The following is a 27,994-nucleotide window of genomic DNA, read 5'->3' on the forward strand; positions in this document are numbered from 1 at the left end:
TAAGGGACTTAAATTTCTGCCCATATATAAAGAAAAGAAAATAGTGGCCACTATTTATTGGGTTTGGATGGTATCAGAGTGTTCTTCCACTCTTGAAGCAACACATTAGAAGCCAAGGGCAATTCTAACCACCACATGCAGCAATAAAAAAGGAAAGATACACTCACTACAGAACTCAGAACAATTTTCTTTTAGTTTCCAAAAGAAAACCCAGACTATGAGGATGTCATGTTTACATTGCATACTTACTTAAATTTTACAGATTTCCTAATTAACTAAAACTCAGAATATAAAAAAGTTTATCCATGTTAAAAAGCAGTCACTCAAATGTTATCCAGTACTTTACTGAATACCATATTAATCCCATTACCAGCGTTTGAAAGTCATTTAAAAACTTGTTAATTTCTAAACTTTAATTTTTTTTTTTAAAGTTTCTTTCCCCATTTCAACACTGACAGAATGACATACCAACAGCTGTCACATCAAGATACAGAGACAAATTTGACATGGTTAATGCATTACAAACTAGGACTCAGATCCCGACAATATGCACAGGACTTGCAATTTCAGTAGAAAAAGCTACACTTTTGTTCACTCCAACAAGACAGATGGTTAAGGGTTCAACATCCATTTGTGTGGTAAGCACGCATGTCAAGGAGAGTAATTTCCTGCTTAAGTTCTCCACAGCTCATTGCAAATTTAAACAAAAAACAGGAACACATACTGCAGGTTTAGAATACTGAGACATTGTCAGAGTGGAGTTAAAGCAGATCTTCACACCTAACAAAAGTAGGCAGTGAGTAAAATAACACTTAGAAATATGTTTGCATGTTGCTTGAAGAACTGTAAACAGTAAATCCTTAAGTCAATGGTGCTCAACCTTTACGTACCCATGTGCACACAACATTCAGCAATACATGAAGCTACAGGAATTTTCTGCACTAGTATCTCTGGGGACTCAGTGCTTCAACCTTCTACTGCTAACATACATCTTTTTGAAAAAAGAAATCACAACTGAGAACATTTCTACAAACAAGATTACAGTGCTGGCTTTAAAACCAGTTTCTAAGGCTCTGACTGAGTCCAAGAAGGCCTCTCGTCAGGTTCATTCAAGCTCTTTGTCTGAACGGCACTACTGCAGTGTAAGAATGATTGCAGCAAGACGCCCACAGGTCATTTCTACATTTATTTTTTTACCAAAAAAGTTGTGCAACAAATAAACATTTATATATTTACATTAGTTTTCTTTACCTGTTAGCAAAATTGTATTCTAAACCTCTGATATAGAGTATCTCAACCCATACTTGATAAAAGGAACATCTGCCCAATGACTCCACTTTAAATGGATGTTTACTCTGGAGTTTAAAGCACTAGTAATAAATATTAGATGGAACATACTATACAGAACACACACCTAATATTTAGGCCATGCTTAATACAGTTTTACGGTAACAGAATACTTCACTTTTTTTGGACTAGTTTTGTCTAGATCATGTTTAAACAATGTTGGCTGAACCAAAGTCAAGTTTTATCAGATTGTTTATTTAAGTTTAGTTCAAACAAATTAGGAGCCACACTTGCCTCGTGAAGCACCTAACCATCCATTTTGACCAATCAAGACCTATTAGAGACTTAGTACAGTAGAAGACAAGTACTACAGCATACAGAAATTTCTCTCCTGTAAATGGAGAGTTTTGTTCTCACCTCTGATACTTAAAGTGGTGGGAAATGTTTCATCGGCCTTCTTGTAGCAAATACCTTACAATAAGGAGCCTTTTCAGGAATGTTTGCTTTCTAAGCAAGTCTTGGGATTCGATTCTTTTCCCTCTCCTCTTATCACCCTCCAAAACCTGAAAGGGTAGAAGTCCAAATTTTGAACAGCTTTTGTGTTTTGAAGAAAGCACAAAATGGTATGAGTGCTGAAGCCACAGTTGGGATGGAGATTTTTTGTTTGTTTATTTTTTAAGTCTGGATACTAGGTAGCATTTTGCCTTATTCCTGTACCCCAATCTTTCCATGAAAGTTTACCAGAAGTTACCTTTAATTTGAAAAAGCTCAAATTAGCATATTTTAGTACATTTGGCATGCCATTTACTCTGGTTGGGGGCGGAGAGATGGATTAAGTACTAGTCTGATACCTGGCACATTACTAATTATGACCTGAGCTGTTTTACTGGAAGAAAAATGCTGTCTCTCATTGGCAGCAATAAAGAAGAGAGGTCAAGTATGGGCAGTGTCTACCAAGAATCTAATTGTTTTGCCCTTTATTCACACAAATTGCATTTTCTCTGACATAAAAGAGAAACACGAGAAGAGGAAGGGGTCATTTCTAGCAAGTGTTATTTCCATGTTAGGATGAATTATAAAGTAAACACTAGAAAAGCACACAAGAAAAAGGATTTAAAATTAAGGGTCAGATTTGCAAGGGTTTGCACGCAGCATCGTGGCAAACTCTTATGGAGGCCAAGCCTGATATACACGCAAATGGGGGCCGCAGGCTGGGTGCCTTTTGCAAATCTGGCCCCAGATGATTCTGCTGAACAAACTTTAAAGACTGTGCCCGCACAGTTAAGCACAAGGACACAGTGAAGATAGTCAACACCTATATTTTCAGCAGATGGTTTTGGGGGTTTTATGCATTAAGTCATTAATTAGACCAAATAATACTTATTATACTTGTCTCCACTGCTGCTTATTCTCAGATATTAGCATTGTGACTAATCATTTCAAGCAGCCCATGTTCACCTTTTCTTTCATTGAAGAGATGCCTTAGTGTAGCAGATCACATGAATGTATCAAAATAAATCCATACAACAGATTCAACAGTGGTATTTCCCCAAACCTTGAGCCAGGAGAGGGTAAAGCTTTGAGGTACACAGTTTAAAGTTGCTCATGTCAAAGTTCAAGGCATCTGAGAGAACTAAACATCAAGACAAGCTTTAGCTCTAGTCAATACAAAATGTATTTAATGGCGACATTGTCTAGCGCTGTTAGACAAAAGAGACAAGTTATTTAGTGTAACACGTAACAGATGTTACTCACACCATAGAACTCCATCCATAAATCAAATCTCCACCTACTTCCAGGGTAAGAATCAGAAATTTACCTCAACAGTAATTTAAATACTGTTGTGAATTCATCCTAAATATCTATTATCACTATTATACATCATACTTTCACACAGTTAAGTTTATTTTCAACCCTTTAGTGTTTTTAATTCATTTTACAGTACAACACATAAGAACAGTGTCCCTTAAGTAGGCTCATATTTAGTAGAATTAACTAAACTTGCTTCTAAATCTGAAGATGTATTCTTTAAATGATCTAGTTCAATCTAGCTGACATGAGGGAAGAAAAGTCATGGCACCAGCGACTGGAAACTGTTGAATCAATGTATTCTGGATTCACCAAGTTTCAGAGAACACGGTATTTGGCTTGTTTGAGGGTAAATGAAGTATCAGATTATCAGCCCCACATGTCTAACACACTGGCTTAAGGAACCAATCATATTGCTACCACTTCTCATTCTAAGGACTAAAATGGACCATAGAATACTTTTCTACACACTGTAAGTTTATTTGTTAAATAGCAAGGACGCTTCTGCCTGCCAAGTTCAACACACAAAATATTTGGTTTACGAATTTAAGACAGAAGGCACTTTCAACATTCTACTTCAGGATATATTGAGCGTAGACACACTGTTTACAATTTTGTTTACTTTTTAAAAATAGTTCTTAGAAAGAGCAATGATAGCACTACTGTGTTTCATTTTCAAGAGCATGTTTACCTACTTATCCCACTCAAACAGATAAGACCCCTTGAAAGGGCAATACGTGTCAGTTCTAAAGTTCATTTCTAAATATAACACAAATCAAAGATCCTGAAAAAGATCAGTGAAATATCTGTTCAGTCAGTGCATTACTCAGCTAGCCCAGTAAGTCTCTGGTACCCACTGTAAATTACAATTCTATTTTGCAGCCTTCAATGTAATGTCAGATTGTTGTTGGTAACACTGTGTTGGGCTGTCTGACACCAGTTTAAAATGAAAAACAGATCTGCATGAAAATTAAGCCATTCCAAGAAGTGCTACTCAGATAATCTTATATAAGAGATTTCTCCAGTTTCAACATACCACCTCCCACGCCTTCCTGTATTAAATTTCCCAATGGTGGCTTTTTGCAGGCTATGTTAAAGAGTCTTCATTCGGTACAGATATTAAATTACAATTTCATTACTGGATATACCTGAAGTTTTAGCTTTAATTCCATTTTCATTAATAGGGGAAAAAAAGATGGAGCAAAGGTAACATCACTTGTATTTCTGTACTGACTACTACTAGTGCTTCTCATATATGGGCTCATTCCTTCCATTATTTCAATCAATCAATCAACTATAAGCTGAACATTCTTAAAGTTGCTACACTAACAAAATTGACTGTACAGTGAGTTCTGCAGGAATGGATCCAATATTTCTAGTTATTTACAATATCATGTTTTAGTCAGATCTACATGTTTAAGTCCATCTGCTAAAAATGTAATACACATACTGTAAACATGGCAACATTAAATATGGTACCTCTATTCTAGGATATTTAAATGGCATGATCACATCTCATCATATCTGAAGTTGAATTTATACACAGGATATTTTCTAGCGTTACCCACTTTACAAGTTGCAAGGAGTCTAGATTTTGTGTGGCTAAGAAATTTCTTCAAAGTAAAGTTAAAGCTTGTCTTTGATTGTATTAGAGCTTTTTCTTTTGTAGCCATATTTAAATTGAAGATTAGCACAGAAATTATCTAGGGCCCCTTCCAATTTACAGTTATTAAAAATATCAGTTATGATTCTTGGGAAAAGTGTCTGATATGAAAAATAAAAAATTACTGCAAAATAAACTTAAATGGAAGTCAGGTCTTCAGACTATCGGTCAAAAGTTCAAACATGTGTTATTCCTGTTTGGGCTGGAGTTGCCGTTTCCAGGCCTCATTCAAGTAAACTAGTCGTTTGTAGTTGATGATAAAGAGAATGAAGTTCAGCAAATATGTGATGACGCATATAATGCAAAATTCCTTCAGCACAAAGTACAGAATGTATGCCAGGTACAGTGACCCTACTACTGACACTATGGAGGATGTCATGAGGATTAGAGCTGCTACTGCACTTGCTGTCATACCTGCAACAAAAGACAAAAGTTATTATTGCTACTTTAATGCCCTCATTCCATAGTTAAGCAAAAAAATTAAGAACTAAAATTTTAACTATTTCTATTCAGTGAGTTTGTATTCATATAGCTCTGCTTAAAATACCATGAGTCCATGCTGGTTGCAAATCACAATTTGGAGCGGAGTTTCTAGGTTCTGTATTGCAGTTCTTTTTTGATCAGCAGTGTGAGTGGTATTATCATCATCTTTCATGTTCCTGAATTATGGGAAAGTTACCGATTGATGAGGTTAGATCTATGAACATTTTCATTGGTTTTAGATCATATTACAGGGCCGGGCAGAGATGGGTTTGCATGTGTTACTAGTCACACATCTTATCTCACTTGTTTGCCTGCTTGCCACATGCAGTCTTTGAGCCAGTGCTCATATTAATGATATAGAAGAATACTAAAAGCAAGCAAAGTAACTCTTGACAGTATTAGGAGTTTTAGAGCTACCACTGTGACTGGACAGCTAGACTGGTGTAAATTGTGACTTGCACCAGTGCAATTTATCGTGGTTTCATCCAGGTTTAGCAATGTTTATATCAATGTCCTGTTTTATTAACATTTACATTGTTATATACTTTAGATCATAAACAAAGTTAAATACTTACCAAGTAACATTTGTAGTATATAAAATACAAGTCCAAAGACACTGTTTGGCTGATTTATTGCACTGTCCTTTCCAAAGATGGAACCCAACAGACCAAATCCTCGACCCCATCTGTAAAATAACAAACACCAATAATCCCAGATTTGAGATCTGCTTCTTTCTAACCCAAATTTCACTTTAGTACCATAGGCGATATTCTGGTGCAACTAGAGCATTCCCTATATGTAGCTCAAACTTTGCTTTAAAAAAATACTTTGTCATAATGAGGGTGTACTGGATACAACACTATCTCATGCATCCATGCTAAAATTGGGATTTATTATATTCAGTACCAGTATAACCACAAAAAAATGCAAGACACATTATAACAAGTCATTTATTTCTGTAGGAGTTATCAGTTTGAAAATCTTGCTAATGCTTATAAGCTATAATGGTAAGTCAGGATTTATTGAGGAAACCGTATAATATTGTGGAGAGAGATTCTGCTAACGGAATGTGATTCTGATGTAGCGTCTCAACAGGGCAGGCTTCAATTTTATAAATGATAAAGTTATAAAAGTAATAGTACAAAATAGCAACTACAGTAAGAAGGAATTTTCTAATCAATAATTGTGTATTTGTGCTAGGAATAGATGGTTCCTTCTCTCTAAGACCGAACACGTCAAGAAATATTAGTGGCCAGAGCAAAGTAAGGATAATTTTTTAAAAGTGACAACTGAAAGAGGAGATAAGCAAAGTAACTTGAATACTGAAGCAATGTTAAATTACAGAACATTAGATTTCTATTACTATTTATAAGTTAGATGTCACCTGCATTTTCTCCAACTATCAAGCCAAAGTTTCCCTACGTCTGAGTTTCCCACACTTTAACAGCCCCGATGAGGATGATTTAGTGCTTTTCATCTCCAAACACTTTCAAATCAGGTACGCTTCTATGAGCAACATTTTCAAAACATCCTCAGATCAGACATAGTTAAAGCAAATCAGCCACTTCGGAAAAGTGGGCTCATTGGTTGAACTACTATGCCCACCAGCCGCCTCATCCATCTCCTCCAAGCACTGTAGAGAGAATTACACACCAATTCCTAGATAGAGTCTGACTAGACAGTCAACTGTATTAAAAGCACACTAATTTGTTCCAATATGAGTGTGTTCCTTGGAAATGCTACATGAATCCATGTTCTCCTAAACCTCAAAATGAATGTATGAGAAATGAAATTTAAGTATAAATATGAAAACCCATATTGCTTAAACAAATTGTTCTTCCAGTGTTAAAAAATCGCAAAATACCTGGTTTCCTCAATAAGCCAAGTGTGAGCAGAAGAGTTGCGTTTTTTAAATTAAATCTTATACTAGGCAAAAATTAAAGTTTATGACCCTATCCACTGGTGGAAAGCTTCCTATAGCAAGTGGACCTTCAGTCCTAGGTATTATGCTCTTACCTACTTTGACTCCAATCCTGCAAACACTTATGCACAGGTTTAACTTTACTAATTTGTGTAAGGCCAGGTCTACACTACAGAGTTAGGTCAACATAAGCTGCCTTACGTAGACCTGTGTAAGCGTCTACGCTAAAATGTAGCTCCCAAAGATGTAAATCACCCACTACATTGACTTAACTCCACCTCCACGAAAGAGGTAGCACTTAGGTCGATGTTTTTAGGATAGACACTGAGTTACTTACGTCGCCTGTTGGCTGTCAGCCCCAGGATGAGGGGGCCTGCAACTGTCAGCCCTGGGCTGGGGGTTAAGGCAGTGGAAGCACTCTTGGTGAGGGTGCAATGAAGGAGCATTAGTGTGGACATGAAACACCGCTTTAATTACTGCTGTGGCTGTACGTCAACTTAAGTTGACTTAGGATACGTCTACACTACAAAATTAAGTGTGACAGAGTTCAAAGACTGGAAATCCTGCAGCAGATTCCCATTGTTACCACACTCGCCTAATCAGTGGCATGCAGTTTCACACCACAAATCTGTGTAAGGAGTGCAAACATGTGAAATTCTCTTGTACTTGGTTCCTTTCCGTCTCTGTCTCAAATGGCTTACTAACAGGCAATTTATTATTGCTGATATTTAATCTGTTTGTGAGTTGGCAGCATTTAATTTCTTTATAAAATTCCTGGGTGGAGCTCCAGTGCTTCTGATCCAGTACTTCTCACAGGTGTCACCTCTAGAGTTCATGGTAATGTCCCTCCTCAGCACTAAACTTTTCTATCTCCAGCTTGTTTGACTGCTTCTCAGGTGATCAAAATTTAAACTGAAGTAAATATTCATGATAAAGAGCATGTAAATTACAAGGCTACCAGACTCAGAATCAGATTTGGGTTTCTTAGCCCTCATCTTCCAGGACTTGTAAGGGTTGGAAAGGCAGTACACTAAACTCAAGTAGGGTCTTCATGGTCCCAGAAGCATGGACTACTTCCAGAAAAGAAGTAACTTGGCTGTGTCATTCTCTAAGTTATGGACTAGCTCTCATGAACTTATTACAAGTACTGATACAAACAGTCAAAGTTTCCATGCATCTGGTAGGTATCAAACAGAGGAAGTATGCCAGAGTAGCACCAAGCAGACATGTTAATAACACATACTTATATTTACAACCATGTGCAACTTTTGTCTACAAGTAGCTTCTCAAACCTTTTTCTCTACTGTAATAGTACAAACTTGGTTTCCTTCAAGTTTGAGCAAGCATGTAACTTCTCTGCATCATTTGGTCATCTCAATTAGGAAGTACAAAGAAAATCCCACTTCAGAGTTTTTATTGCATTTGCATTTTATATACCGAGTGTGTGATCATATTCTAAAATTTTTTGGAAAGTCTCTTGTAGATCATTAGCTCTCTGGTGCAGTGAATAGTAGTAGCATAATCACAGTTTTTGGCAATTCAGTTGACGTACCTCGGCAAGAGAAGGTCCTATGCAATTGGGGCAGTGGCTTTTGGGATCAATATGAGCATATCGTTTATTAATTTGTCTATGGCAGGTTGCTAACCATTTCCTGTGTCCTGATGGAGGCAGCCTCTACTGCTGACTGTGTAGTGTTCCATCTGCATTAAAACTTGCATTATTTTAATAAGTGAGATGGCTTGCGTACATAGCTCAAACATCATCCAAAGTCTAATGGATGGCTATGCAGTACTGCACAAGATGACAGCCCTTTCTATAGAGAAAGTGCACAAAATGCATACATAAAGTATGCTTTTTTCAAAATCGAAATGGGACTCTAAACTTCTTGCATCTTCCATTTGGTGAGAAAAGTTTACTTGCTTTTCTCTTTTGCTTTGTCTACACTACAGCAGAACAGCTGCACCGACACTTAACACTTCAAGCTTTTAAAGCTGCAACAAGGCCAACAAAATATATAATGAACTATTCCATGTTGCAGACACCTCTACCATCCTGATCTTTTTACAGCTACATACAGATGGCTAAATTTAGTGAGCCCCTCATTATAGGGCTGACTTCAGAATCTTTCCATTAGCAAAACTGTTTTTCTGCATTGTCCCAAGAAGGCCACTGTTCCAAACGCAGAGTTGCTGTTTGTTTAGGTTTATGCCAAGCTTTTCCCATAACCATTTCCCAGATTGGACCACATCCACCACCTGTGCAATCCTTCACAGATTTGAATCATTGTGAAATATTGTATGCTCTAAGATCTTTTGGAGCTTATTTACATGGGAGGAGCAGATTATGGCTTTGCTAAAGAGGTCTTTACAAACTGGAGATTTTAACAGTCTTGGGGATGATGATTCTGATTCCTTCCCTATGCGATTTAATTTTATTTTCAATATCTTTGGAAATTCCAACATGGTTTACATGAAAGTTCAAATTTCTGTAGAATTCTAGTTTCCATTCTGTAGCCAGTGAAGGTTTTTGGAAGAGATAGTTTGCTGCAACTGTAAAGAAGCAATTTGTTATCGACTTGTCTGAGAGAGTCAACAGACTTGGCTCTGACAGACCTCAGAAACTGGGTGCCCTCCTCAATGGCAGTAACTGTTCTACTAATTACCAATTCCCATGCAATCAGTGCCACACATCGGCTCTATTGCTTTGGATTAAGGAATCATTTTGAACTAGAATTCCAGTCTTACTTTATTGAACAGTGCTAGTTTGTTGGCTTAACTGCTCAAAAGTTCTTCAGGGCCAACGATTTTCAGCTTATAAAATGCTACTGTTTTACATGTTGCTGTAAACTCCCTATTCAGGTTATAGCAAAGTTCACAATAAACAAAGAAGGAAATTCAATTAAACAGTGTTAATAAAGAACTGGCTGATGCAATAAACTCAAAAAACATAAGAAAATGTACCACTCAAGATCACCAATTCCTTCCCTTTATTGATTTGTAACTGTTGGATCGGACAAGTGTTCAGTTGCGAAAGTAATGCAAAATAAAAGTACTGCATGATTTGGTGTTACACAAAAACTATACCTGGCATGTGTACGTATGCCACAAGCAAGTTTCACTCAGTTAGAGGAGAGGCAATTTGCATGAATTTTAAGACAGTTTTAAAAAAGTTTCCTTTAGGAAAGATTTTGCTGCATGCCTCAAAGAGAACTTCAAAATACCATTTCAAATTTTTCCTCCTTCAAGTTATCACAGCTTGTCAGCTCTACTTAAGTTGTTTGCAACTAATACCCTTAATGTTTTAGACAACTTTATGACTTGAAAGCGTTCTTCAAAATTTATGTAAAAAAGACCTCATAGTAAAGAACCTGACACACAATAAATTTAGAATAGTTTATCTAGCTTTACCAGAATCACTAGAACTGTGAATACCGCACACAATTCTATTCACACATGTCCCTTTTAAAAGAGTGGAAGATAGGCAACATCTAAAGGGTTTGACAATTTTGACTTGTGGCATTTAAAAAGGCTCAGAAGCAACCAATTCTTAATGTTTTACTATAAATATATGCAATTACCTATATTTGACCCTTGTCTTCCTCTTGTTACACCGTGGCACTGATGTGTCATTCTGTCCATCCATGATGAATGCTCAACGAAAACTTTAGAAACTGTTAATCATTAGCTCTGATCAGCTATGAATTTCACTCATGTTCAAGAACAACACATCCAAAGGAAAGGAGGACTTGAGCATAAGCTTTCGTGAGCTACAGCTCACTTCATCGGATGCATTCAGTCGAAAATACAGTGGGGAGATTTATATACACAGAGAACATGAAACAATTGGTGTTACCATACACACTGTAATGAGAGTGATCAGGTAAGGTGAGCTATTACCAGCAGGAGAGCAGGCGGGGGGGTGGAGGGACCTTTTCTGGTGATAATCAAGGTGGGCCATTTCCAGCAGTTGAATAAATGGATACAAATCAGACATCAAGAATTATAACATTCAAAAACCAGTCAGAGAACACTTCAATCTCTCTGGTCACTCGATTACAGACCTAAAAGTGGCAATTCTTCAACAAAAAAGCTTCAAAAACAGACTTCAACAAAAAGAAAAGGAGTACTTGTGGCACCTTAGAGACTAACCAATTTATTTGAGCATGAGCTTTCGTGAGCTACAGCTCACTTCATCAGATACATACCGTGGAAACTGCAGCAGACTTTATATATACACAGAGAATATGAAACAATACCTCCTCCCACCCCACTGTCCTGCTGGTAATAGCTTATCTAAAGTAATCGTCAGGTTAGGCCATTTCCAGCACAAATCCAGGTTTTCTCACCCTCCACCCCCCCACACAAATTCACTCTCCTGCTGGTGATAGCCCATCCAAGGTGACAACTCTTTACACAATGTGCATGATAATGAAGTTAGGCCATTTCCTGCACAAATCCAGGTTCTCTCACTCCCTCACCCCCCTCCAAAAACCCACCCCCATACACACACAGACTCACTCTCCTGCTGGTAATAGCTCGTCCAAACTGACCACTCTCCAAGTTTAAATCCAAGTTAAACCAGAACATCTGGGGGGGGGGGGGGGAGGAAAAAACAAGAGGAAATAGGCTACCTTGCATAATGACTTAGCCACTCCCAGTCTCTATTTAAGCCTAAATTAATAGTATCCAATTTGCAAATGAATTCCAATTCAGCAGTTTCTCGCTGGAGTCTGGATTTGAAGTTTTTTTGTTTTAAGATAGCAACCTTCATGTCTGTGATTGCGTGACCAGAGAGATTGAAGTGTTCTCCGACTGGTTTATGAATGTTATAATTCTTGACATCTGATTTGTGTCCATTTATTCTTTTACGTAGAGACTGTCCAGTTTGACCAATGTACATGGCAGAGGGGCATTGCTGGCACATGATGGCATAAATCACATTGGTGGATGTGCAGGTGAACGAGCCTCTGATAGTGTGGCTGATGTTATTAGGCCCTGTGATGGTGTCCCCTGAATAGATATGTGGGCACAATTGGCAACGGGCTTTGTTGCAAGGATAAGTTCCTGGGTTAGTGGTTCTGTTGTGTGGTATGTGGTTGTTGGTGAGTATTTGCTTCAGGTTGCGGGGCTGTCTGTAGGCAAGGACTGGCCTGTCTCCCAAGATTTGTGAGAGTGTTGGGTCATCCTTTAGGATAGGTTGTAGATCCTTAATAATGCGTTGGAGGGGTTTTAGTTGGGGGCTGAAGGTGACGGCTAGTGGCGTTCTGTTATTTTCTTTGTTAGGCCTGTCCTGTAGTAGGTAACTTCTGGGAACTCTTCTGGCTCTATCAATCTGTTTCTTTACTTCCGCAGGTGGGTATTGTAGTTGTAAGAAAGCTTGACAGAGATCTTGTAGGTGTTTGTCTCTGTCTGAGGGGTTGGAGCAAATGCGGTTGTATCGCAGAGCTTGGCTGTAGACGATGGATCGTGTGGTGTGGTCAGGGTGAAAGCTGGAGGCATGCAGGTAGGAATAGCGGTCAGTAGGTTTCCGGTATAGGGTGGTGTTTATGTGACCATTGTTTATTAGCACTGTAGTGTCCAGGAAGTGGATCTCTTGTCTGCTGCAGTTTCCACGGTATGTATCTGATGAAGTGAGCTGTAGCTCACGAAAGCTCATGCTCAAATAAATTGGTTAGTCTCTAAGGTGCCACAAGTACTCCTTTTCTTTTTGCGAATACAGACTAACACGGCTGTTACTCTGAGACTTCAACAAGAGAGTTCTGAATTGGAATTAATTTGCAAACTGGATACAATTAACTTAGGCTTGAATAAAGACTGGGAGTGGATGGGTCATTACACAAAGTAAAATTCTTTCCCCATGTTTATTCCCCCCCCCACACACACACTGTTCCTCAGACGTTCTTGTCAACTGCTGGAAATGGCCCACCTTGATTATCACTACAAAAGTCCCCCCACCCGCTCTCCTGCTGGTAATAGCTCACCTTACCTGATCACTCTTGTTAAAGTCTGTATGGTAACACCCATTGTTTCATGTTCTCTGTGTATATAAATCTCCCCACTGTATTTTCCACTGAATGCATCCGATGAAGTGAGCTGTAGCTCACGAAAGCTTATGCTCTAATAAATTTGTTAGTCTAAGGTGCCACAAGTCTATTTCCTTGTTATTTTGTTCTTTCTTCTTTCCATTTCCTCTATACGCATTTAGGATCTCTCTCTTTCCTTTATTGGTCCTTTCCTGTTGTCTGGCCTCTCCTTCCATTCATCCCCTCTTGTTTCAATCCCACTATTTACTCCCCTTTTCCAGTTCCCCTCTTTCCCCCTCTCCTTTCCTCTCCTCCTCCTCTCACTTTGGGGAGTTGTTTTCCTTATTTTGGGCCTGGGGGTGGGGGGCAGCTGTTGTGTTGGCAAAACAGCCAGTACAGAGTTTCCTTATGACAAGATGAGTCATGTAAAGAAGGCACCTTTTGTGTGCCCACACGTGTTGCACTGCCCCGGCACCGGCTATGTAGAATGTATACAACCCTTGCAAGGATAGTCCGATGCATCCGATGAAGTGGGCTGTAGCTCAAGAAAGCTTATGCTCAAATAAATTGGTTAGTCTCTAAGGTGCCACAAGTCCTCCTTTTCTTTTTGCAGATACAGACTAACACGGCTGCTACTCTGAAACCTGTCATTATGCAAGATCCAAAGGAGTGCACTTGAAGAACTGGCTACTCCATCATAAGTTAGCAAAGGCAGCTAAAAGTAGCATCTTTGCTATTATGCATCGCAAGGTTCTTTACAAGTGACTAAACAAACAGTTTACATGTTTAATACTGGTTTAGGAGCTGGCAACAGCTATCAGTGTCTCAAACGGAGAATGAATGTAATTCCGAGCTTGTTAAGTGCAATAAAACCGAACAAAAAACAAACAACCCACCACCCTTAAAATTGATGGCCAGGAATCAAATGACTAGCATCCAGATGACTACATACCCAGATTCAATTTGGAATATAAGTTCTAATAAGGTCAATAAAGCTGGCCTGAACTCATGGGGTGCACCTTTGATCTTTACATCAGCTTTTGATTAAAGGACCTAGAATGTGCGATAATATGTAGCAAGGATAAGGATAACCTTGGTTGCAGCTTTTGCACAACTCCGCTAGAGACTTTGGATTAAGCCCAGTTCACAGCTATAAGGTCACTTGGGTCACTCTGCCAGTCTTAACTGAAGCTCTTTAAAAGCCAACAAAGAATAGAGTCAAAGTTCCAGTTTGTAACCTTGCCAACAGTGCTCAAAAATACATTTCAGACATTTACTTTCATGATTGATTTTAAATATTAGTATACTTAAGAACGAAGATATTTTATTCTATATACCTTTTACACTTCACATAAGAAATGATAATTAGGGCTATCAAGTGATTAAAAAATGAATCGTGATTAATCACACGATTAAAAAATTAATCGATTAATCACACTGTTAAACAATAGAATACCATTTATTTAAATATTTTTGGATGTTTTCTACATTTTCAAATATATTGATTTCAATTACAACACAGAATACAAAGTATACAATGTTCACTTTATTTCTGATTTACATTTGCACTGTAAAAAACAAAAGAAATAGTTTTTCAATTCACCTAAGTACTGTAATGCAATCTCTGAAAGTTGAATTTACAAATGTAGGTTTATGAACAAAAAAATAACTGCATTCAAAAACAAAACAACGTAAAACTTTAGAGCCTACAAGTCCATACAGTCCTATATCTTGTTCAGACAATCGCTCAGACAAACAAGTTTGTTTACATTTGCAGGAGATAATGCTGCCCGCTTCTTGTTCACATCACCTGAAAGTGAGAACAGGTGTTCTCATGGCACTGTTGTAGCTGGTGCCACAAGATATTTACGTGCCAGATGCACTAAAGATTCATATGTCCCTTCATGCTTCAACCACCATTCCAGAGGACATTTGTCCATGCTGATGACAGGTTCTGCTTGTTAACAATCCAAAGCAGTGCGGACCAACACATGTTCATTTTCATTACCTGAATCATTTGCCACCAGCAGAAGGTTGATTTTCTTTTTTGGAGGTTTGGGTTCTGTGTTTCCACATTGGAGTGTTTATCTTTTAAGACTTCTGAAAGCATGCTCCACAGCCTGTCCCTCTCAAATTTTGGAAGGCACTTCAGATTCTTAAACCTTGGATCAAGTGCTGTAGCTATCTTTAGAAATCTCACATGGGTACTTTCTTTGCGTTTTGCCAAATCTGCAGCGAAAATGTTCTTAAAATGAGTAACATGTGCTGCGCCATCATCCGATACTGCTAGAACATGACATATATGGTTGAATGCGGGTAAAATAGAGCTGAAGACATACAATTCTCTCCCAAGGAGTTCAGTCACAAATTTAATTAATGCATTGTTTTTTTAATGAGCACCATCAGCATGGAAGCATGTCCTCTGGAATGGTGGCAGAAGTATGAAGGGACATACAAATATTTAGCATATCTGGCATGTAAATACCTTACAATGTCGGCTACAAAAGTGCCAAGCAAACGCCTGTTCTCACTTTTTGGTGACATTGTGAACAAGACGTGGACAGCATTATCTCCTGAAAATGTAAACAGACTTGTTTTTCTGAGCAATCTGATTGGCTGAACAAGAAGTAGGACTGAGAGGACTTGTAGGCTCTAAAGTTTTGCATTGTTTTGTTTTTGAGTGCAGTTACGGAACCAAAAAAAAAAAAAATCTACATTTGTAAGTTGCGCTTTCACAATTAGGAGACTGCACTACAGGCATACTGAAAAAATACGTTTTCTTTTATCAATTTTACAGTACAAATATTTGTAATCAGAAATAATAATATAAAGCGAGCACTGTACACTTTGTATTGTGTTGTAACTGAAATCAATATATTTGGAAATGTACAAAAACCATCCAAGAATATTTAATAATTTCAATCGGTATTTTATTAACAGTGCAATTAAAAATGTGATTAATAGCGATTAATTTTTTTAATTGCAATTACTTTTTTTGAGTTAATCGTGTTGAGTTAACTGCAATTAATCAACAGCCCTAATACAATAATAATAATAATAATAATAGCAGCAGCAGCTAGACTACAATCTCACGTATTTCAGCTTTTAGATCTACAGCAGATTCACATGCAGATGCCAATTTTATAGCAGACACTGCTGGCTATTCAACCTAAGACTTAACAGCAATTTTCTTCATTCTAGGTAAGCTTTGCTAAGTTACTTAGGCCTTGTCTATACTCGTAAGTTGGAGCGCATTAAATCATCCCCGCGTGCCCTAACTCTTGAGGTGTCTACAGTGGCAAGGCATGTAGAGCGCCCAGACTCCGTGGCTGGAGCACCCCTGGTAATCCACCTCCACGAGAAGCACAGAGCTTTCTGCGCCCCGGCTGGAGCAGCACAGTGCCAGTGTGGATGCCCTGGTCTATTAATGCACTCTGACTGGCCTCAAGGAAGTGTCCCACAATGCCTGTTCTAGGCACTCTGGTTATCACTTTGTAGTATACTGCCCTGCCCTCAGGTGACCAACCGTCAGACCTGCCCTTTAAATTCTCTGGGAATTTTGAAAGTCCCCTTCCTGTTTGCTCAGCAAGGCATTGAGTGCTCTCAGAGCATCTTTCCAGGTGACCATGCCTCCATGCGATCCCCAGTATGGAGCAATGGCAAGGTGCTGGACCTCATCAGTGTTTGGGGGGAGGAGGTTGTTCAGTCCCAGCTGCGCTCCAGCTGTGGGAATTACAACACTTACAGGCAGATATCAAGGGCCATGACAAAAAGGGGCCATGACCGGGACACAGTGCAGTGCAGGGTTAAAATGAAGGAGCTAACGCCTACTACAAAGCGCGGGAGGCAAACTACCGCTCGAGAGCTGCCACCACAACCTGCTGGTGCTACAAAGAGCTGGACAAGATACTTGGGGTGACCCCAACTCCACTCCAAAGAGCACCATGGATGCTTCAGAGGCCGTGGCAGCCTAGAGTGCAACAAGGCAGGAGGAGGAAAGCGGGAACGAGGGTGCTGAGGAGGAGGGGGGCCCAGAACCAGAGAACAGCCCAGCATCCATAGATGCATGCAGCCAGAAGCTGTTTTCAAGCCAGGAGGAAGGTAGCCATTCGCAGCAGATGGTGCTTGGGGAAGAACAAACAGCAGAGGAAGTGCCCAGTAAGCGGCTTTTATTTTGAGAAGGGAGTTGTTGGGTGCGGGCTGTTGGGGAGAGGAGGGTTGCAGAAAGAAGGGTTAGGGCTGCGTGCATGCCTAGATGCAGAATAGGGCTTTGATGTACTCTCACATATTGCAGTAATTGGCCTCAGTGATCTCATCGAAGGTCTCATGCAGAAACAGGGCAATCCAACTGCACAGGTTCCTTGGCGGAGCCACTGTGCTCATTGTCCGAGTAAGGCTAACATATCTGCACCACTGTGCCGTGAGAGGCAGGGGAGGGGACCATTGCTGCACACAGGCAAATCGCATAAGGGCCAGGGCTGAAGCCGCATTATTACCCAGAGTCACAGTTCTTCTGAGCAGGATGCGATTAATGGCCCTGCACACTTGCCTCAACACGATTCCAACCGTCGACTTGCCCACTCCAAACTGGTTAGTGACCGATTGGTAGCTGTCTGGAGTAGCCAGCTTCCAGATTGCAATCACCACGAGCTTCTCCACAGACAGGGCAGCTCTCAATCTCGTGTCCTTGCACTGTAGGGTGGGGGCGAGCTCAGCACACAGTCCCATAAAAGTGGCTTTCCTCATCCGAAAGTTCTGCAGCCACTGCTCTTCATCCCAGACTTGCATGACGATGTGATCCAACCACTCAGTGCTTGTTTCCCAAGCCCAAAAGCAGCGTTCCACGGTGGTGAGCATGTTTGTGAATGCCACAAGCAATCTCATGTCGTATGCATTAAGCGTGTCGACATCATCATCAGACTCCTCACTGTCACTTTGTAGCTTAAGGAGTAACTCAACTGCAATTCGTGATGTGCTGGTGAGACCATATTCCTCAGCAGTTCGGGATCCATTCCCGCAGACCAAAAGGGAAGACAGAGCGCGCAGAACAAAAACCATTGAAAGATGGCTCCAAATGTGGCCGAAAGCACACGGACTGCCAGGACGCGAAGCAATGCATCACACGGCATTGGGACAGGACCCATGATGCCCCGCACCTCCCATCCTCCTTCCCACAAGCCTCAGCACCAGAATGGGAAGAGGTACTCTGTGGGATAGCTGTCCATAATGCACCACTCCAAAAGCTGCTCCAAGTGCTGCAAATGTGACCACACCACTGCACTTGCAGCTGACAGTGTGAATACATGGCAGCCCTTTTCCTGCTGCTGGTTTAACTCCTGGCATGCTACATCTGCAAGAGCATGTCTACATTTAAACCATCGCACCTGAGCCGTTGTGGTGCTTCAGTGCACATACTCACTCCAACAATGAGAGGATCTCCAGTCACTGTAGTTAATCCACCTCCTGAAGAGGCAGGAGCTAAGCTGACTGTTTGATATAGCACAGTAGGTGCGATAGCAGATGGCAAGTTTCTGCAGTGAAAATAAGATTTAGAAAGTAACTATACTAGTGGCTTTCAAAACAACTTCTTTCATACAACAAAAATGATTAATCCATATATAACTGCAAAAGTTTTCAAATATCCTGGTATTTTTGCTCTGGAACAACCCAAAACCAAGACCTGGTCTATTCTACAGAGTTAGGTCAACGTAAGGCAGCTTACATAGAATCATAGAATATCAGGGTTGGAAAGGACCTCGGGACGTCATCTAGTCCAACCCCCTGCTCAAAGCAGGACCAATCCCCAGCTAAATCATCCCAGCTAGGGCTTTGTCAAGCCTGACCTTAAAAACCTCAAAGGAAGGAGATTCAACCACCTCCCTAGCACCTCCAGTGCTTCACCGCCCTCCTAGTGAAAAAGTTTTTCATAATATCCAACCTAAACCTCCCCCGCTGCAACTTGAGACCATTACTCCTTGTTCTGTCATCTGCTACCACTGAGAACAGTCTAGAGCCATCCTCTTTGGAACCCCCTTTCAGGTAGTTGAAAGCAGCCATCAAATCCCCCCTCATTCTTCTCTTCTGCAGACTAAACAATCCCAGTTCCCTCAGCCTTTCCTCATAAGTCTTGTTTCCCAGTCCCCTAATAATTTTTGTTGCCCTCCGCTGGACGCGTTCCAATTTTCCACATCGTTCTTGTAGTGTGGGGCCCAAAACTGGACACAGTACTCTAGATGAGGCCTCACCAATGTTGAATAGAGGGAAATGATCACATCCCTCCATCTGCTGACAATGCCCCTACTTATACAGCCCAAAATGCCGTTAGCCTTCTTGGCAATAAGGGCATACTGTTGACTCATATCCAGGTTCTCGTCCACTGTAACCCCTAGGTCCTTTTCTGCAGAACTGCTGCCTAGTCATTCGGTCCCTAGTCTGTAGCAATGCATGGGATTCTTCTGTCCTAAGTGCAGGACTCTGCACTTGTCTTTGTTGAACCTCATCAGATTTCTTTTGGCCCAATCCTCCAATTTGTCTAGGGCCCTCTGTAACCTATCCCTACCCTCCAGCGCATCAACCACTCTTCCCAGTTTAGTGTCATCTGCAAACTTGCTGAGGGTGCAGTCCACACCATCCTCCAGATCATTAATGAAGATATTGAACAAAACCAGCCCCAGGACTGATCCTTGGGGCACTCCGCTTGCTACCGGCTGCCAACTAGACATGGAGCCATTGATCACTACCCTTTGAGCCCAATGATCTAGCCAGCTTTCTATCAACCTTATACTCCATTCATCCAGCCCATACTTCTTTAACTTGCTGGCAAGAATACTGTGAGAGACCGTATCAAAAGCTTTGCTAAAGTCAAGAAATAACACGTCCACTGCTTTCCCCTCATTCACAGAGCCAGTTATCTCATCATAGAAGGCAATTAGATTAGCCAGGCATGACTTGCCCTTGGTGAATCATGCTGACTGTTCCTGATCACTTTCCTCTCCTCTAAGTGCTTCAGAATTGATTCCTTGAGGACCTGGTCCATGATTTTTCCAGGGACAGGGGTGAGGCTGACTGGCCTGTAGTTTCCTGGATCCTCTTTCTTCCCTTTTTTAAAGATGGGCATTACACTAGTCTTTTTCCAGACGTCCGGGACCTCCCCCAATTGCCATGAGTTTTCAAAGATAATGGCTGATGGCTCTGCAATCACATCTGCCAACTCCTCTAGCACCCTTGGATGCAGCGCATCTGGCCCCATGGACTTGTGCACGTCCAGCTTTTCTAAATAGTCCCGAACCACTTCTTTCTCCACAGAGGGCTGGTCACCTCCTCCCCATGCTGTGCTGTCCAGTGCAGTAGTCTGGGAGCTGACCTTGTTCGTCAAGACAGAGGCAAAAAAAGCATTGAGTACATTAGCTTTTTCCACATCCTCTGTCACAAGGTTGCCTCCCTCATTCAGTAAGGGGTCCACACTTTCCTTGACTTTCTTCTTGTTGCTAACATACCTGAAGAAACCCTTCTTGTTACTCTTAACATCTCTTGCTAGCTGCAACTCCAAGTGTGATTTGGCCTTCCTGATTTCACTCCTGCATGTCTGAGTAATATTTTTATACTCCTCCCTGGTCATTTGTCCAATCTTCCACTTCCTGTAAGCTTCTTTTTTGTGTTTAAGATCAGCAAGGATTTCACAGTTAAGCCAAGGTGGTCCTCTGCCATATTTACTATTCTTTCTACATGACGGGATGGTTTGTTCCTGTAACCTCAATAAGGATTCTTTAAAATACAGCTGGCTCTCCTGGACTCCTTCCCCCCTCATGTTTTTCTCGCAGGGGATCCTGCCCATCAGTTCCCATCAACCTAATTATGTCAGTGTACATACTACAAGCCTTGCTCCTGCTAATGTAAGTTCCCTACTACACCGACATAACTCCGCCTTCAGGAGAGGCACAGGGCTTATGTCAGTGTAGTAAGGGCAACACTGTGTCCCTGTAGATACTACCTGTTACTTACATCTGCTACTTGCTGTTATTCCTCTCAATTTCAGGGCTCTATGCTGGAGCTGTGAAACTGACAAGAAAGTCGCTCAGAGTGCTGTTACCCTGGGGCAGATGAGGGGCTCCCTGCTCCGAGCCCAGCTGCACTGAGGCTCCCCGGGCTCTTGGCCCCCATACTACCCTCTTAAACCGGTGGAAGTGCTCCTGGTGAGGATGTGCACCACCGACAGAAGAAGGGCAGTGTGGACATGACCCACTGCAGTAATTGCTGCGGTAGCCGCAAGTCGACCTACATAGGTTGACTTAAGTTTGTATTGTAGATATGCCCCAACAATCTGAAATCCCTGTTCAATGTGAACTACAGAAGCCAAGTTAAACCCCCTGGAAGACATTTTAGGGTCAACCCTGATGGATCTGTGTTTCCATACAACATACCTACCAAGGTAGCTTAAATACTATAGGAATGTCCACACACTCCTGACCTTCAAGAAAGATCTACTACTTAAACTTTATTTTTTGCTGCACTGAGTCAACAAAATCCAACAAAAATACTAGCTTGCACTCAGTGTGGTCGAAGTCACAAAAGACAAACCAATAAGGAATCTGTATTGGTGCCTCAATACTGAAGAATGAATAATACTAATCAAAACGACCAGTAAAATTTAAAATAAACCCTGTTTGCTAAGACAGTTCCAAAGAATGGCTAGACAGGGTATTTGGCTTTCTACCCCAGATTGCCATTATGGTTGCTAACCTTACACCTCAGTCACTAATAATTGCAGTAGTCAGGGTTAAAAAAATTAGAATATTCTCTTGAAACTACAGCAATATAAAAGTGCTGATGTCAGTGGACTTACCATTAAAGAGAAAGATAACTGCTATAAAATGTTCTTAACTTGGAATCAAACTTGACAGACATCAAGTTTACAGGAACTGCCCCACAACAGAACTGAATAGGAACCTGTAATATAAACAGCAGGTTAGGTGTGAAGTCAAAGAAGCTTTGATCTATGTCCCATGGTTTAGATATGGTTTAGGGGTGGTTCTTGTGAACTTGACCTTGATTATATCTAAGGCCTGGTCTATTCTTAAAAGCTGTACCAGTATAAGAATTTTGAATAGGGGTGTGATTTTAAAAAATCACCACCACCAAAGTAGTTATACTGGTAAAAGTTCTAGTATGGATGTGGTCACACTGGGCTGTATATCTTTTTCCTCTTCCTGCATGGGAATAAACAATACTGGTATAACATTTTAATACCAGTATCAAATGTCCCAAATAGGGGGGTTGTACCACTTTAAATAAAAAAGTTATACTTCTATAAATATCTGGCATAGTTAGACAAGCTCTAAACACTATTTATTAATTGTATTTGATAAACTAGTAAACAGATGCCATTGTACAAAGAAAAACATTAGTGGTTACACAGCAATACTCAGGAATTCCACATGAAACAACTGGAGAACTGCAAAGACTCATCCACAAAAACAGCAAAATTTTCTAGAGCGTGTTTATAAATTAATGACTTTTTAAATTTGACTATCCAAATGTATTTCTTGCATGAGATATACATACAGCCACCAAATGTTTTTCAGCATAGTCATCTTAGAAGGGTTGATAGCTGACGTCCTTCCACACTTGGTAATACCTTGAAGATAGAGTTCCTGAAGTAGATTGTTCGAAGAGTCGCACCCAAGTCAATGTCCACTCTTAAGAGCTATTGGACTTATCTTTATTCTAGGACTTACTTGATAAACTGAATGTGCCCAACTAGATCAATATTGACTATTTCCAAACCCTCCACATTCAGCCACTCGGTGAAGGCTGCAGATATTGTTCAAGATGTAAAATTAAACCTGTCCCAATGGTCACTCACACTAGCCACCAGAAATCTGTCTCAGAGTTGCCACCAACATGTTAACACACATTGGATTAGGGGCTACACATTAATAGTCGTACGCTGACGTGCCCCACTCCATAAGACATTTAAAGATCAACCTGGAAGATAGCCAGGAGGCGGAAACATATCTGAACACCTAAAACAGTCCACTGCAGTATGCAAAGGACAAAGTAGGAAAAAAAAAACAAAAACCCAAGCCTTTAGATGAGAGGATTTAAAATTTAAATTTAACTTTTTAAAAATAAAGTATCACAAACAACCTTGCATGTTTCATTCTGGGTTTTTTTTGAAGCTACTCTGGAATAGTCTAGCCTGCTGTAAATAACAGCTATCAGTTCCTTTCATGATTGCCTTTAACAGATTTCATTGTAATTAAAATTTTACCAGCTATTTACAATTATTCTTACACATAAAAGAATTAAGTTATTAAAAACATTACTGTGATTGCCAAGTGAAGATTTTGAATGTTTCCTTAGTTCCTAATATTTTTCTCAGATGCAGTAACATGAGCTTACAGTGTTCTTGCTAACTTTCGCTTGTGAACTCCCTCGGGGACTCAGTTATATTTGGAAGTCTCCCAGGGCTTCCCATGTTACTGAAGTGTCAACACAAATAGATGGAGAGCATTCCATCTCCAAAAGAAGATAAAATGGTAGAAAGAAAAGTTACTCCATAGCATGCAAGAGATATTAAAGGATAGATTTCTTGTATTCTGTAATCATATTAAAGTATAATTTGCCATCAAATACTAAATTTTAAGAAGTTATTTGTAACTCACAAAGTAAATTGTTTCAGTTAAATATAAACATTCTACTTCCTTATTTGAGTATAAAGTGTGTTAATTATAAAATCAGGCCCTCTTTATAGTTTGCCATGTATAGCAAAATAAAATTTATATTCAAGTATACAATAGTTCATTCTTATAATTAGAGGAATATTTAAGAAAGTGGTCTTGCAATGTTGAGCAAACTGTCATTTTAGAGTGGCCTGATACCAGCTTGAAATAAACTCAATAGAAAGCTTATATTTCACATATAAAAGTGAGGAGCCAGATTTCTCTGATTAATTCTTCATGATGAATTAATTTCCAGATACATGATTTTCCAGGCCTCTCCCCATTAATAGTAGCCTACATTAATTATTTCCCTTTTCAATGCTGAGTCAATACCTGATTCATCTTATGAGTGACTTGTGAAATGCTAACAGTTTATTAATAGAAAAAATATCTTCCCTGAAGACCAAAAATTAATCCCCAAACTGACCAGATCAAAGCAGAATAAATAAATTTATAGACAAGCTAAATTACACATTTACTTTTAATCTAAACACATCAACTGAATGTTTTTATTCAATCCACCACTTGTACAAACACTTTAAGAAAAGATATTGACCCAAGGGGATTCATCTACAAACCATCAGATCCCATTCAAATTTCAGTCACAAATCTAGCTTAAGGAAGAATACTGTTCCACAACACTAACAAATTAAAGACTGGTCTTTCAGTTGAAGACAGACGACTAACTAATCTATTTGCTGTTATACTGTCAATTTAAATAGCGGATCAGAATAATAAGTTAACACTAAAAAATTACTAGCATACCTGAAAATGCTGGAACACCATAATTTGAGCCTTCACTGTCTCTGCCAACTTTAACTGGAATTTAAGTTCCAATGAAACAGTGCTATTGCTGGAGGTGTCAAACTATTTAACTGAAATACAGTGAAAGGCAAGAAACAGCGTAAAAAGAAAAATCTCCATTTGGCGGTGTTTTAAGAGTGACTATTCTTTCAACAAAAATGCACAGCTCCCATGCCACAGATAATCCTCTCACTTATGTATTGGAAATATTATCATTTGCTGAAAGCGCATTCTTCTCCTAATATAGTTTGAAATAAAGATAACTTGCATGCTTAATATCACCTGTTCCACAGACACCCTTTGCATGACTGCTCCACCTGTCTTGAGTTACTTCTTTGGTCCTTGCACATCCTTGTACATCACAGGAACCCAACACTCAGATTGTAGTAGTATATTAGGGCTTGTTTACACTGGCACTTTACAGTGCTGCAACTTTCTCACTATGGGGTGTGAAAAAACACCCTCCTGAGTGCTGCAAGTTTCACTGCTGTAAAGTGAAAGTGTAGACAGTGCAGCAGCACTGGCAGCTATTCCCCTCATGGAGGTGGGTTTTTTTTACAGTGCTGGGAGAGCTTTTTAACATTGATAGTGAAGACGTGCCCTTAGTAAGTGCTCTAATTACTCAAATACTCTGAAACCTGCCAAATACTAATGAGCCATTAAAAATTCCTTAAAAAGTTAGAGCACTTTTGCATATTCAAATATTTTGTAAAAATTAATCACAAGACTGTACTTCATTATTTACTTACTTGAAACTTGAGACCTTATACATGCGCAGCATTTTAAGTACAGAAATTAAAGAAAGGGGTGTAAAACCCTATGGTCTAATCTTGAAAATGTTACTTAGGACTACTGTAGTCCCACTGACTTCTGGTCCAAAGGTTGGAAAAATTGATTATTGTGACGGTTGCCCCACTCAGCCAAAACACACAGGACCAGACTTTTGATTTTTTGTTACAGCTTCGGTAACAATTATATTGTTAATGATGTTTGAATAGTTTAACATAAGTGGCCTAATAACAGTTTAATGTAATTGCTCAAGTTGTTTGACCATCTTAATCTAAAGAGAGAAGACTAAGATTTTAAGTTATTTCTCAAAGAGAGAGGGCCAATTCTCAAGTCTTTTCTTGGCTGAAGATTAATCTGATGACTAGCAGAAAAGCAAAAATGAAGTCCCCACCCAGACCCAACAAAATTCCTTTCAGAGATTGGTACATAAACTTCTCAACACAGTATGTTGCAATGTTGGTTTCAATCACAATAAAATTAGTTTTAAGAGTAAGTACTAAGTTATAGTTAGACTAAATTAGAAAGCAAGTCCCATGTACTCTTTCATTTATTACAGGATTATTTTTCCTATGATTAAATCCTGATATGACAATATGATAATTGCCTAATATAAGTATTTTGACTGCTAAAATATTTGAGTTAAATAGAAAAAAAGACATTTCTGCAATTCTCACTGAATTTAAGCCTTAGGTGTTTGAATAAATAATCATGAACACGTTATCGCAAAAGCATCAACAAAAAAACACAAAACTTTTCAAAAATATAAGCAAGTTGTTTAGAGAATATATGTTTGTTCAAGGACCAAATCCCTCCAGCTCTACAACTTGTTAAACAATAGAGAGAAAGAGATTTCTAATCTACAAGTGAATGCTGTCTTTGGATAATCCTCTTGTTTCTTAGACTAAAAAATAATTCCTATTAATTTTTCTTTAAAAAAATTGTGGAAAGCTATATGCACTTAACCACATTTGTAAGTTTATTATAGTTTGAACAGTGAATGGCAAAGTTACAGCACTATTAGTGTGTAAAAAATAAGGGATACATACATTCTCCACACCATTTATGATTAAATAACTTAGCTGCTTGCCAATGGAAGTCAGATTAGTACCATATAAAATTTATATTCTATTAATCTCCTAAAATACCTGTAAAAATGGAAAGCAGCTATCCATTTAATTTTATTACTGATACTTAAATAGAGAAGCTCATCCTACAATATTAAGAAAAATCCAAATTTGGAATGGAGTCTTCAGTACTGAAGTAAATTAAGTCTTACCCTTAGCATTAAACATTAAGCATTTTTAAATGCATCAGACAGACACTCATATGCACTATGGGGTAAAACAACATTTACTGAAAAAGCACTTCAACTATTTATGTTAAAATTAAACAACCTAAACATCCAATATCTTAAATATTTTCCTCAAACACTGATTATTTACACCATTTAATTTTGATGAACCACGTTACACCAAAAAATGCCTGTCACCCTAATCACCGTGGATGACAAAACACAAATGGCATGTACTTAATCCTCAAACCCTCCTCGCGCCCAACAAAAGACACACAGAAGAGCAATTCCTACCTCATTCCCTCAATACATGACACAACAGCCGCTTTCTATCAGCCCGGAATCCACCCCTCATTTATCACAAGCCCATAATGGCAAGATTACCATTTCCCCAAGGCTGTACCCAGCAGAAGCAATTGAAATGAAGATCACAATCTGGCAGAGCGAAATAATCCCACGTCTCTTTAGGGCAGAATCCTCCATCCTCGAGGAGACCCTGACGACAACACCCCTTTACAATTCGTCCCGAGCCATGAAATCTCCGAGTCCTGCAGCCCCCCGTGAGAGGCTAAGGGAGGCAGTGATGGAGCCTCCCTCTCCTCCCCCCTTTGCCCTTGGGGAAGAGGAAACGCACCCCGGTACCCGCTTCACCGGGGAGGGGAGCTTGCTGGGGGGGGGGTGGGGAGTTTCTTCCCATTACCCCTCAGCTGGAGAAGCGCCAGACCTAGATTCTCCACGTCGCCCACCGGCCTCCTCCACCCACCGCCCAGAAGCCAACCCCCCACCCCAATACCTGTCACCCCCGAGTCCACCCCTCCCTCCTGTCCCGCCCACTCCTGGCCCCCGGCGCCGGGCTTTCCCACCTCCCCGGGCGGCCCCGTCCTCTCGGCTCCCTACCCGGCCCCGGCCCCCGTCTCTGGCGCCTGCCGCAGCCCCCGGCGACAGCCCCCTCACCGGGAGGCGATGGCGGCGGAGCAGCGGACCCGCTCGCTGAAGTCGCACAGGGCCCGATAGTGGAGGTCCCGGCCCTTCTCCCGCTCCAGGTGGCAGGCGTAGAGAGAGAGCAGGATGCCGGCCGCGCACACCGCGTAGCGGGCCACCCGCTCCCAGCGCGGCACCGACACTCGCAGCAGGACGGGCGCCGCCATCTTCCCCCCTCCCTCCGCCTCAGCCCCCGACGCGGACCCGGCCAGGGGACAGCAG

The 27,994-nt window shown here is 40.2% G+C and overlaps 1 protein-coding gene across 1 annotated transcript; it reads right to left on the reverse strand.

Moving 5' to 3' along the window:
- Positions 1 to 1,171: 1,171 nt before the first annotated feature.
- Positions 1,172 to 27,990, reverse strand: VKORC1L1 (vitamin K epoxide reductase complex subunit 1L1). Its single transcript, XM_077836551.1, has 3 exons — positions 27,746 to 27,990; positions 5,818 to 5,927; positions 1,172 to 5,173 (listed from the first exon to the last, which is right to left on the reverse strand). Exons 1-3 carry the CDS (start codon positions 27,937 to 27,939, stop codon positions 4,947 to 4,949), a joined length of 531 nt encoding a protein of 176 aa, XP_077692677.1. The 5' UTR covers positions 27,940 to 27,990; the 3' UTR covers positions 1,172 to 4,946.
- Between the last annotated feature and the right edge of the window lie 4 nt (positions 27,991 to 27,994).

Source organism: Eretmochelys imbricata, chromosome 17 (genome assembly GCF_965152235.1).
Source record: "Eretmochelys imbricata isolate rEreImb1 chromosome 17, rEreImb1.hap1, whole genome shotgun sequence".
Taxonomy (NCBI): domain Eukaryota; kingdom Metazoa; phylum Chordata; order Testudines; family Cheloniidae; genus Eretmochelys; species Eretmochelys imbricata.

Coding starts and splice junctions, on each gene's coding strand:
- VKORC1L1 (XM_077836551.1), bottom strand. CDS start 27,939: ATGGCGGCGCCCGTCCTGCTGCGAGTGTCGGTGCCGCGCTGGGAGCGG. Junction 5,928..27,745: donor TCCGCCGCCATCGCCTCCCG/GTGAGGGGGCTG, acceptor GTTATTTTACAG/ATGGGGTCGAGGATTTGGTC. Junction 5,174..5,817: donor TATACTACAAATGTTACTTG/GTAAGTATTTAA, acceptor CTTTTGTTGCAG/GTATGACAGCAAGTGCAGTA.